The following is a 13,811-nucleotide window of genomic DNA, read 5'->3' on the forward strand; positions in this document are numbered from 1 at the left end:
GAATGCAGGACGAGTCTAGATATAGGTAAATTTAATCTTTTTCCATGGCGCAATGTGTACTTTACAGGGAGATCTTCGCGACGTTTAAAAAAATCTTGGTATTATGAACTTAATTATGAACTGCAATGAGGTTGTTTTAAACAAAGGAATTGGTTTATAATTGCCGTTTATTCAAGTAGCTATTTAATATAACTGGATATAGATAGATGAACAACTTTGTTAAGAATCTAGCAGAGCAATAAATGATGATTATGATTCTCAATAGCTGAAACATAGGTATATGTAAATGAAGAGCTTTATGAGAAAACGAAACAGAAGACAGGATCGTAAAACTCAATACGTTTGTAAACGAACACTGTAATCTACAGTTACAACTCGCAAAGGTGTAAGATTTCACAAGACCAGCGATAGGTGCAGACATTACACATAAGTCGACGTTCGCCAGACTAAATAAATAGCCTGTTAGTACCCACGGCTTCGTATTACGCTAGCTTAATGCTGAAACCGCATATTCCCATGTGAATTAAACGCTTATTTGCTCACTGCTTACTCATATTAATTGGAAGATTTACCGCACAGTAAGCTGTAAATTCATTCATTAAATGTGCTTTTAGAGGATAGGTAGGTACTTTTTTTAATGAGAATACAATAGTTCATAAGAGTATCAGCAATCACTAGAATAAGACCGTTCAGAATACAATTTAGACACAATATGAAAAGTATATAAATAAAAGACAGTTTTGAAAGTCGTGGCATTAAGATGTTTCCATGAAGACTAATAACACCCCTACAGTCTACGAAAAGCACCATATTACTTAGATAAATGAAACATAATGGGATGGGGATATCTATAAAACTCACTGAACATAAGTGTAGTAAGGTTGAAGTTTATCGCAAGTTACTGCAGGAATACCCCGAACTCGAAGACCAAAAACGCAGCTTTGACACATAACGAAGAGCAATAAAAACACAACTGCCATTACGCTTAACAGTAAACTGATTGAATTAAAGTCGTTTGAATAATAAAGACAAGTTGCGTGTGTGTACCAAAGAGCAACAGTAATTGGATGAGGGATGACGTGAGTCGCTTGACAGGGCACTCTCGATCTTGACCCGATCGATAACGCTGAGGCACTAATGGGCAGACGTTGCTATTTTCATTTCACGTCAGACTTTACTGGTGCTTACGACCACGGATAAGTATGCGGTGAGAACAAACTGAATTAAATATGCTTACAATCCCTCAATCCGTTACAAATTCCTAGCTGTACAGTGTAGTTGGACCAAGTTGCTAATTGCCTTCGAATTGTTTATACAAACAAAGCAGTTCAGGTACTACGTCGAAATTCAGCGGCCTGTTGCTTACAAACAAGCATGAAATTTCAGTAACGTCGTTCATGAACATGTTCCATAGCAGTATACGTCTGTTTAAGGTGATTATTAAAAACAACCTTCACGACATTCGCAGTGCGGTGTCTTAAGTTCGTCTAAATAAAGAATAACGAAACATTTGTGAACCGCTCAAGGCCCTTTGCTGTCGCCTTCAGCGGATTTCTTTGGAGTTTTAATTAATGAGTCATTGATGAAAATATAACACTGCGCAGTGTTACCAGAGGGACAGAGGATAACATTGTCCAGTCAGGAAGCGGTCCGCACAATACCAAAACACTGCGCAATACTAACATAACGTCACAAACTAGCAATCAGCTAGACGATTCATATTGCAGGGTATAACAAGTAGCAAAATGGTTTGAGAGCCACATAACATGCGGATTCTGAAATTCTGAACAAATATATATTATACCGATAATTTAAAATACACAATTACAAGATAGCGATGGTAATAAAAAATACAGCAGTTTCAGTCAGATAATAATATAAGCCTTAGTCTATTGACTTTCATTCTTGTAACTAACTAATTCCAGAACTTTCACAAAGCCTGATCATACCAATAACGATTTTAGTATTACTCAGAATAATTGTTAGGTATGTTCTTTGCACCTTCGCGTAAAACGATTAGATATGACTAACTCGCAAACACCCATAATCATTTCATTTGTAACATTCCGCGAAGATAATTTATTGTCAACCTACTTGAAGCTCAGCCTTCAGAAGCAATAAACAAAGAAAAGAAGGATTTATTGTTCTGGTTGAGGCAAAAATGACTGATGAGATCACGCTTGGCAATATCTCAACAAAGCAGGTTAATGAGGCACCTACCTACTTAAATACTACATATTTAAGTATAAATAAATCTGAGACAACCGGAAGTAACAATCAAGATTTTTATTCAATCATCTCATTACTTGGAACAGGAATTAGTTAATTGTGACTCAAAATGTTATTTTTGGAAAACACAATAACATGTTGTTTTCTTAGAAGTTATCAAATGACGATTTAACTATAAAACATACTGTGTGTTGTTTAAAACAACTATTATTTATAAAAATAAAGTCAAATCATATTTCGATGTCATCGAACAAAAATACTGGGATGATCATTGTCAAATTGACATTTCTATGATAATCATGCTTACTAGTACAATTGTTGTGAACATGTTTGTAGTAAGTAGGCAAAATGACAACATTAACCCGTGATAGTACGACTACAACCGCGCGTGCGACCCAGGCAGTCAAGCGTTTACAAAAATACACCATGACATCATGGTGTGCGACCGAGACCTCGTCGTCTCACTCGCACTCAACACGCTATTATAAATACACGAGTGCACTTACTCCATTCGTATTCTATTTGACAGTTCTGATATCATCATCATCGACAGATATTGCCTTTACTTAAATGAGGGAATATTTAAAAATACATTTATCAAAATAACCCTGATTGATAAAAAAAAAACATAATCATGCTCCACTTCCGTATGGATAACGGTTTGGGTGCCGATATCTTCGTCGTAGTCAAACGAGCCATTGTCGTTGAGGTCATGGCTGCCCAAATACAGAACTCACGTGTCCTGAACGACTTCTACTCAGTAATATGCAAAATCATTATTTTAACATTAGTATTCAAATTCAAAAACATGCAGGTTTAATTAAATATCATTACCATTCATTATAATAGTCTCTACTGTACTATCCTTACTGGGCTTTGAATCATTAGGTTCTACTGTATTATTTATATATACTATAATTATACTTTGTCAGATTTTCCATGACGAAAGACCTTTTGGTTGTTGACCTAAGTGCTAGCATCGATTTACTTGCCGTCTAACGCCCACTCGCCGCGTTATGCAGGTTCATTCCGAGTATAAAAAATCGACACATCCAACCGATGACCTAACGCCTCAAACATGTCCTACTCTTCCCTTAAAGGCTATTGACACCTTGTTTAAATGCCGAATTCGATTCGGAATCGATATAGCATTTGGTTATCAAGCGGAAGACAAAATTTGTCTGTCGAAAAATTAGCAATGCGCATTAAATCAACAAGTTGTATAGCGGCGTAATTAGCGACATCACCTCCACCCCGCGACCTGGGTAAACAAGTCGGCAGTGATGTCATGCTGGTGTTGTTGACCCAACCGCGGCGCGCGGGCGTACGCCTCGTCCGGAACATGTGCTCCGAAAGCTTTTAAAAAGCTAATGACCAATTTTGATTCTGATACATTTATAGCTGTATATCACATTTTTTTTCAACTGCCATAACAGTTTGAATGTGATGGTTGCGGATTTTTATCGAAGTTCTTGTTGAAATGAATACCTATCAGTGGTGATAAAAAAAATAATCTTACCTGGCTAAAGTTCCTTTAAGTTTGACAACCCCATTGAGCTTGGTCACCGTGTGAACGTCCTCGACTTGATAGTGAACAGGTTCAGGCGGATCGAGTGTGGGTTGTACTTGCAGGGGAGATAGGGGAGGCTCCATGCGGCATGCTATGGCGGCGCGCTTGGGAGGCGTAGCCCGAGGGTAAGTATGGTGTCGTGCCGCACTGCTTGCTCCAGACTCACTGCGCCGTTGCTTCGGCAACGTCCGCGCGCACAAAGCTGAAGCTGCATTCTTCAGATGCGTCCTGAATCGGTTATTCGGGGTGCTTAAGACAGCACCCTCCATTTTCACCACAATCTTGGCACTACACTTAATGTATATTCGAATCCATGTTTTTGGTCTGGTATCACTTTCACTTTAAACGGTATCAATTCGGAATCTTCTTAAAATTCCTAATAAACTAAGTCACTTGTGATTCTTCAGAATTTCTAATCGTCCTCTTCGTATCATCTTGTTTCGTCAGGTGCAAGAGATTTTTTAGTTTTTGAACACAATTTTTGTGATTCAAAAATTCGATGAATGGTGATGTAATAGGAGTGTGTACCTTTACAGACTTTTAAGTCCATTTCCATAGGTTGTTTATCTAAAAGAAATTATATAATCAGATGAATACAACGTTTCCAGCCTGAACTTATTACCATCTATTACGATAAGAGATTTAAGAGAAGTGATGTGATGATATATCTAGGTGCAATTATTCCGTTACTAAAAGTTATTGCCTTTAAAAAATATATGTGGTCCAAGTTGCTAGTTCCATTAATTCATACATTATAGTCGCAGTAAACTTAGAAACACATTAAGTTTTTTTGTTTATGAATAATTTAAAGCGTCCATCTTAGCATTTCCGACACGAAACTATTGATCCTTAGTCTGAGCTCTTATTTGAATTTGAAATGAGTTAACAATCGTATATATTTTTACGACTGTCAAGTTTGCAAGTTTATATATTGAATGACCTTTGTACGTAATATTATTTGAAATATAAAAAGCACACAATCCCACATTTAGTTGTTTACTCGTACATGTTGTAAAGTAAATATAGGCTTGCCTAACGTATTAGTCGCGGTCTACTTGGCCAGATGCTCAAGACTGCATTGCGACAACATTTTGAGTACCTATACAAGCATGGAAGTATTATTTAACGCTAATATACGTTTTTTCGCACCTTTGTTCCGAAGTTTATGTTGGTGTTATTGTAATAGTGTGTAATTTTATACAGTTAATGTGCATGAACTAAGTGCACCGTAGTGTATAAAACAAGTTCTCAAAATACCTAATATACTATTTTGATGGGTTGTGTATCTAAGAAAATTTATCAAGGCTTTAAGAGTAGGTAATTTTTCGTAAAGCTTTTGACTGATGTTACATTAAGCGTCAATTGTGTTTCATTCATTCATAAATGAAATAGGAGTTAAAACTTTCCTCATCTTAAGTTTATGTCTGTCATCTAATAATCTGCATTGTGATTGTTGTCAGATTTTTAAAATTTAAAATGAGTCAGCAATATCTTATAATCTCGAATTAGTCACAATTAAATTAGCCCAAAACGTCAAAACACTGATATATGATGGTAAATTGCAAGTTTTTTTTTTTATAGTGTGTTATATTTTGCGGAAGGCTTCGCGGTGCAGGCTAGCGGGGGACGGGTGTGGGCGCGCTGACATCACCGCCGCAGCCGCCGCTCTTACATCATCAGGCTGACCCCCCCTCCCCCACTCTATCAAAAACCGATCACCGCATACGCACTCTATAAAGCTAACAATATTATTCAAGTTTTGCCAACTAATAGCCACCGTCTTGTTAATTTAAACATTTATTGCGCCTTTGCTTGTTGACTGTACCCACTTAAAATTTTGTGCAGTCCAACCAATATCTGCTTAAACTGTTACGTTTATAGTCAAATATCTATTAATAATTATCAATAATAATGGTGATTTCCCTTTCATTTCTTTCTCATTTACTCTTGCAATATACCTGCATATTGCTGCAGGTACGATAGGTACATACGATAGGTCATGCTGTTTCTAACAATGAAAGTTCGATGAAAGTCTAATTAATTAACTTTGTTTAAGAAAAAATACGCCATAAAAATAACATGATCCCTTCATAATGGCGACTTGAGCATAACTAATATTAACACGGGATGACGGCTGCCCCGAAACCAGAGATCAAGGCTAAACCTACTGATTAACCAATTTCATGACCATTAAAATCCATAATTGTTTTAATTGCTTGTGACCTTCATTACGAACTCGATAATGTTGAACAAATTAAATATGCCTTTGATGGCACTTAAAGTCGCATTCGTAATGCAGAAAATTTGAAAGACAGGCGTAAAATAGAAACGGAGATGACGATGACGCATTCACGAAATGAACTACTCAATTGATTGAACTGTTTGTTTATCTAATGTTCCGGTCAATGTACATAATCGGAATACGTTAAGGACATAATGGGCTTTTGGTTATAAACAACAAAAGGCTTAACAAGTTGATTCCGCTGTATTATCGGAGCGAAATGCGGTGTGTGCCCCATATTTCCCACGGCAATGATGTCAAATTGGTTTATCAATCACGACGGACGGATGCAGAACGGAGCCCAGAGACCGCCCGTGGGCGTTGTTTGCCACAAGTCCAGTAAGGCCTATGACGCGAATCGACACCGCTTGCACATTAATCTCAACAGGCATTTAGCAGCAATTCGCTGAATACCGTTAGCACCTAATGCAATAATAGCTTGAGAACTGGTTTGTAAAGCTCTTGTTATGGACGCGGATGTGGCAGAACGACTCATGTGCAGTTTCTGCGAAGAATGTACCCGTTGCCAGTTCGCAATAGACACGCGAGGTCAGCCTTTGTGGCCCTTTGTGTTCTCATCTAAGAACTGGTCCGAGATATCCTCTTTGCTATAAAGCGGTCATTTATCCGACTTGTGGTGTTCAAATAATATAAAACTACAATATCAAGACCAGGGAGTTAAAAAGGCTTTTTTTTTATTTGCCGCAGGTGGCATTAACTACTTGACCGGAGATTAAAAAGGCCATATTGAAACAATTCATTTATAAAAGCAATATTGCAATTAGACAATTGCGCATATAAAAGGAAGTGCACAAATAGCAATATTACTTTCATAGATGAATTGCTCCATTGTGGCCTCTTTAACCACCCAGTTTTGCATAAATCATCCAGCTTGCAAATCTTGCAAAACACGTGTGTTGATTTTCTTTATCATTGACACAATATGTGCAGGTATAATATAAACAATTCAGAGAACACTAAATCCATCCTTTCATGTAAAGAAACGAGTCAAGTTTATTTCATAGGATTGTGCTAAAACACTAAACTTGTCGGTGCCAATATACTATAATAAATAACTAAATTGAGTGCAAATAAATCTCAATGTCATATTCCACTTAAAAGGAAAATAATAATTTGTGATTATTTATCTGGTTTTATAGTCTTGAAATCAATGTCATCAGGTTTTACAAAGGAGTGAAGAAAATTGTGGGCTGACGAAATGGATCCTTGCCATGGCCGAATAACCATAAATAAAATATTTGCATTTGCAAGGACCAATTTGGGGCTTCAGTGTCCTTTGCTTCGGATTTGTTCGGAATACAACTCAACTCTCAACTCTCTTTCAAATAATATATATATTATATGTAGATTTATTTCACGATAATTATGTTAATTTTAAGAAAAAGTTTTTAGAACATTTATGTTAGATATATAAATATAGATTAAATTTTACATAATCTTGATTGTTACAAAGTATAACACTTAAACTTATGAATAGAGCTATGTACGCCGTTACTGTGGTCTACATCAGACTCTTTTATAAATTTAAGATTAGAGATAAGTAAATGCTTAATGTAAACCATGTGGCAGTACTTTATATAAATAAATAAATATCCTTCACCGCCAAATATAAGGAAATGTATTTTTCGAATTTAATAGTATTGTGATTCGTGTCACTTGTCCTGGGTTTTGTAAGACAAAATAAAATGTATAATTTTGTATTATTACTATCTATTACCATCGCAACATGACTAGTTAACAGAGACTGCTTATGAAGTTAAACTCTATCTTTATGTGTGAATCCATAGTCGACAGTAATATATCGCAAACAACTTTGTTTAGATCCTTTAATCTATATTAAACCAACGCTTATTAATTAATTGAAAACCGGAAAAGACTCAATCAATTAAATCAGCATATACATTACGTGATTGCTCTAAATGACTAAAATACGATGTACAATGGTCATTCAACTCTATGCTATAAATGTAATTGGATCATTCAGTCATACAAATCATGCTCGTATGGCCTTTTATGATCTCTGCATTGTTGTTTAATTGTCTTTGTATTCTATAAAGCCTGTTACTACAATTTTCCATTTAAAATCACTCAGGACGTGATAATTTACGGACGCTTGGAAAAATATAAAACCTAGCATTTGATCAAAACGAAGGCCAGCTGCATGTCATGCTAACTGATAATTTTCGCCACCTTCATAAAAACAGCTTATCCACAAAATACTTCGTTGGTAATTTGCCAAACATCACAGTGACGCTAGTTGATGTAGGCAAGGAAAATTTATTGCTCACTTTGTTGTTGTATACGAAAGCGAAACTTAAAACAACTGTTAATAACTATATTTACAAGCAAAACTTGCAAATTGCGAAACTATCATGTACCTCTAATACCTTACATGATAAAATTCGTATAAGGTAGAGATGGCGATCTGAGATCGATTAATCGAAAAATCGATTTTTCGAGCCAAGAAAATCGATTTTTTTAAATCGATATGTAGTACTGGATCGATTCATTGGATCGATACATCACCCTTTAAAATCGACATTCGATTTTTTTTGTTTTTGTATTAACCATACAATTAGTTGTAGGTGCCCGTATTACAAGAGTGCTGCCGGTTAATTACTCAAAAACTTACGAGATGGCTGTGTGTTTAGTTTCCTTCGCCTCACTTCTCTTCAATAGAAAAAAGTTACGTTTATAATGACTGAGTGACTTTTTTTATCTGTTCTGTGATTGCGTCATCACATCATTCGATTAATTTGTTTGTTGACAACAAATTGTTGTTTGTTCGTTTTTTTACTAAGTGACTGTTTATATTGTAATAGAAAATTGGAAAAAAGATCGATTTTTTGGAAATCGATATTTTAGATCTCGATTTTTTTGTGGATCGATTCATCAGGTCACGATTCGAATCGATTTAAAAATCGATCTTTTTTGGAATGAATCGCCATCCCTAGTATAAGGTTTCGTAGCGGCCAAACGTCCAAAGCGGCGCGAAGTAGGTAAGTAGGTTTTTGTAACGTTGTATTCACCTGTGTTATTCAGTGGTAGGTTTTCACTAACATTTAAGAGTTCATATATCAGTTTCACACAACGTCACGGTAAGTAAACTGACATGTTTGTTCAATTAGCGTGAGTTAAACGGTGAGCTTGTGTCGCCCGCACGCACCGAGCCGCGGAGCTGGTCGCGCAGCACTGGTGACTGCGAACGATAGCGAGCGCCCGACCCTACGCCCGCTACCACGGCACTCCACCCGACAAACATACACGCCACACCATCGCAAACACACTCAACCAACAAAACGATCACAACTGCTTCACGAACGATAGCCAAACGACACTTCTCGCGTGGTAAGGAAAATATTGTCGCCTCCACGCTGATAACAGCTACACTTACACACCAATATCAGCACAGTACAAACGTATACATTGAATAAACAAACTAGCACGAATATGTTACCTACACAAATGCGATGCGATGCCATAGGTCCTCATAAATTACAGATCATGTCATGACAAATGTATTAACTTATGCTAAGATACGATACGAGACGCCAGGAAATTACTGAGAATCGAAACAAAACCACAAGGGCCGATGAACTGTTGATAGCTGCGAGTAACATTATAAATACCATCTATAAAGTCACTTGAGTATAAAAATAATCATTACCTATATGACAGAAAATGAGAGGAGAACCACACCCACGGAAAAGGAAGTCTATTGACAATTAATAATAGCCTTCGTGTAACTACTTCATATAACATAAAGATCCGAACCTTAAAAGGTGATGTGACAGGTTGCGAGAACAACAAGTGCGAAGTTGGATCATTGGAGTATAATTAAATTATATTGGGCCTCCCAACTACAATTATCTTATGAGTAATCTACCAAGACGTGCTGTTCTGAACACTTACAATTAAGGAATTACATTTAGGCACATCATTCATGAACTAGTTATGTAGCAATTTGCTTTACTCTTTTTTATCACCAACCGCAGTCTATTTAATTACTCACTACGTAAATGATTATCTTTGTTACACATCTGCTTGAATGAAAGATAGATGCTGAATTCATATGAAACGAAACATATCGCAGTTTTCAGATATTTAAACTCTATATTTGGTAGGCAGGTACAGCGGCAACTAAAATCGTCGGTCGATACCTTTGGATCTAAATGTCTTTTCAATAAGTGAGAAGTAAATTTAATGAAAGCACCTTCATGTTTATTATTTTAGTTCCATCAACCACTTTGGTAAGGTCACGTACGTACGTACTGTCACGTGGCCATCAATCATAAAAACTGTCAATGCGTCGCGTGAGGTGGGAGCGCCGGTGGAACAATGACCAAAATAAAGTTGATCGCGGGGAGCTTGCAGCGATATTTTGGCAGTCGGCCGGTGCGTGTCGCGCGCGATGGCATCATCGCCGCGGAGGATCGTGACGTCACCGCCTTTTCCAAACGTGGCCGCCAGACGAAAATAGCCCCCGCCCCGCTGTCGGCCCCTCGCACCGGCGTCGTCACCGACCGATTTAGCTAGCCGACCGCCCGCACTGGTTGTCGAATTTTGCGATGACCGTCCTCTGTATGCAAGCTCGCCTAACTTGCCCGAAGTTACTCCAAAATTGAAGTTGTCCGCCCAGAAAATTCAACACAAAATGATCCTCCACACTCCACAGAATAAATCCTAAACAAACAAGTACTTTGGACAGTTCAGTTACTAGTTAAACATTTTACGGAACTTAGAATTAAATGCGGGCTACGAAAACAAATAATGTAATTATTTCACTTTTCCGTCTATTTCGACTAAACAAGATTTAATTCGGGTGTTGAATACTTCAAATATACCATTTGCTCATTTGCATTTTTAAAACTTTATCGATTGTCGCAAAGTTGTTTTGAATATGCAAGACAGTCAAAAGTAAAAAGCTTTCTTTCCCACTTTTCTTACTGATAGAAATCTGACAACTAAATTTTAAGGAAATCGTATTTAATTTATTGCAAATTGGCTGATAATCTACCTATTCATCGAGGAAGTATTTAAATCCGGAAATCTGATAAATAGTTACAATTATTACTAATTTATTTTATCGCTAGGCAGATACAACAATTGGGTAGTTTCCTAGGTCAGAGATAAATAATAAATTCTGATTACTATAAGGACAGAACTAAAGGTGACAAAAAACGTTTTCTTTTTTCTATTTAACTTATTTATGAATTTTAATGAAGAAAAATATAATGATTGCGACATTTTGATACGTTTTTCTATGACTTACTTTTTCATACAAATTCCATAGCAATTTCGTGTTTTGACGTTTGGTAAAAAGTAACTGATAGGACTAGTTTCCTCCTACGTAAACAGAACGAATGGTCGGATCTGTCCAACAGTCATAGTTCCAGTTAAATGATGACAATGTCGTCATGTCAGATCAGGAAACTGGGTGATGTTGGCATATAACTGAGTCAAAGAACGCAAACTTTTCGTGTCCTACTTTGTAAAGTAATTACTCATTTGTAGGATGTAGGTACGATATTTGAGTACTGATACCTGTGTATGTAAATTGTGACAATTTTTTTATTTAAATAAGCACTAAGACAGGTTGGCTTATTTTGTATATTACTATATTTTATGTCATTTTTGCGTTTTTAAAACATACAAATACTAAAAAAGCCGCCAGTCTAAATGCTATTTTTTTTGAGAATAACATGCTTCGGAAGGTACGCTAAGCCGTTGGTCCCGGGATACTAGCCTAAACATCTCAACCAACCCGCAGCGTGGTGGAGTATGGTCCATACCCCCTCTGGTTGATTGAGGGGAGGCAGGTTGTGCCCAGCAGTGAGATTTGTATAGGCTGTTTATGTTTGAGAATAGCTAATAATGTGTCTTAACATTTTTCAAATCTGATGTGATGAAAATGTCTAGAATAATGGAGAAAGAGTTCTTGTCGCCACACTACCACGTATAGGTATCCTACCTACTTCCTATAATATCTGAATCTGTGATAGCCCTACCTGTTTGTCTATAAACCACTGAATTCGACTTTACGAGTTTGTAGGTACTTATTCATGTTTGGGATATCACCTGGCTTCTAGGATTTAGGCCAGGCGCGCACTACGAGTTTTTCGCCGCGCGGCAGAAAAAGGCAGCGGCATAATGTCGCACTGTAATACTGCGCCGCTGCGGTGGCTCTGTCGTCAAGTGCGCGCAATACAATTTAAAACTGTTTAGTGCATAATTACAGTGCGACATTATGCCGCTGCTTTTTTCTGCCGCGCGGCGAAAAACTCGCAGTGCGCGCCTGGCCTTAGGCTCGCCTCCTATTACATGGGACTTAAACATAGCTAGCGAGGAGTGGATATAATGCTATAAACCTATGCTTACCCCTTGGGGTATACAGGGTGATGCTACGTTAACATAAACTGCCTATATATGTCCCACTGCTGGGCACAGGCCTCCCCTCAATCAACCGGAGGGGGTATGGAGCATACTCCACCACGCTGCTCCACTGCGGGTTGGTGAAGGTGTTTTTACGGCTAATAGCCGGGACCAACGGCTTAACGTGCCCTCCGAAGCACGGATTCATCTTACTTCTTCGGACAATCAGGTGATTCAAGCCTGAAAAGTCCTTACCAAACAAAGGACAGTCTCACAAAGTGATTTCGACAATGTCCCCATCGGGAATCGAACCCGGACCTCCAGATCGTGAGCCTAACGCTCTAACCACTAGACCACGGAGGCTGTTGTTGATGCTACGTTATGTTGTTGTTATGTTCCTATAATATTTTCGGCAGACTTCTGAAGAAAGGGGAAACATCCATTAAATATAAGAAAGTCGAGATGTTATAATGTGAAAGTTGTGCAGTGCGGCATTATCACTTGGCATTTAGCACCTTGTGCATCTAAATATGGTAGGTAGGTGCCTATAAAGGAACAGTAGTAGTATATATTTCTGTAGAAGGCAATTTCGGCTCGACGATGTAATTAATCATAAGCGAAACAAGCTCGGTGAGGTGTGGGTACTTAGTTTATCTTACGATGGATGTACCCCTGACTACCCCAATTGGGATATAGTCGTGAGCTTATCTTATGTTATGAAAAATGCTGGTCCTCTCTTACGCGACACGAAAAAATATTCTGCCCACATCATCTGAAATCACTGCCGAGAAATCTACGGTGTAGCAAAATCGAACATAATCTAAATTGGGAAGAATAAGAATTTACCCGTAGTCAGAAAAATGATAGAAAGCCGAACCCACCGAAAAGGAGAAAGTAATCTTCTATCTTAATTCGGAACAGGATGAATGATATAAAATAAATATATTAGAATAGTGAATGTTGATGTATTCACTTTATATATGTATATGAAGCTTTACACTAAAATGTTATGTCTTCGACAAACTTCATTGTTTCTGACAATGGGCAATTGTCGAGATTGCACTGAAAGATGTGAACTTTTCATAAAGTAGCCGCAATAAAGTAGTCTTGTTTCCTTTGCACTTACATTGTAATCGTGTCTTTTACAGTAATAGAACGGTCAGAATCGTATCAATAAATTAAACGATTTGATACGTCGAATTAAAATTAAAATGAGACCAGATCAGACTCGAGCGGCTTTTGTCCATGAAGCTGCGTGCGTGGGCATAATTACTTTAATAGTGGTTCACTTCGTTCGCGACTCTAACAAGGATGCGAGCTTGCGATAAGATAGCACTG

At 37.5% G+C, this 13,811-nt stretch overlaps 1 protein-coding gene across 8 annotated transcripts in view; it reads right to left on the reverse strand.

Annotated features, from left to right (window-relative positions):
* Positions 1-13,811, reverse strand: part of LOC126381971 (uncharacterized) — a 45,101-nt gene that overhangs the window by 28,064 nt on the left and 3,226 nt on the right. For 3 of the 8 annotated variants that reach the window (XM_050031612.1, XM_050031610.1, XM_050031614.1), the window contains one exon: positions 3,749-4,366. The exons of 2 other annotated variants lie outside the window; for them this stretch is intronic. In XM_050031612.1, the coding sequence (XP_049887569.1) occupies positions 3,749-4,068 (320 nt within the window). In that variant the 5' untranslated portion in view covers positions 4,069-4,366. Of the gene's footprint in view, positions 1-861; positions 1,029-3,748; positions 4,367-8,493; positions 8,515-9,130; positions 9,307-13,811 lie in introns of those variants that run through there. 3 more of the 8 variants (XM_050031611.1, XM_050031613.1, XM_050031615.1) reach the window with 3 other exon arrangements.

The sequence above is a fragment of the Pectinophora gossypiella genome, chromosome 3 (genome assembly GCF_024362695.1).
Source record: "Pectinophora gossypiella chromosome 3, ilPecGoss1.1, whole genome shotgun sequence".
Lineage (NCBI taxonomy): Eukaryota > Metazoa > Arthropoda > Insecta > Lepidoptera > Gelechiidae > Pectinophora > Pectinophora gossypiella.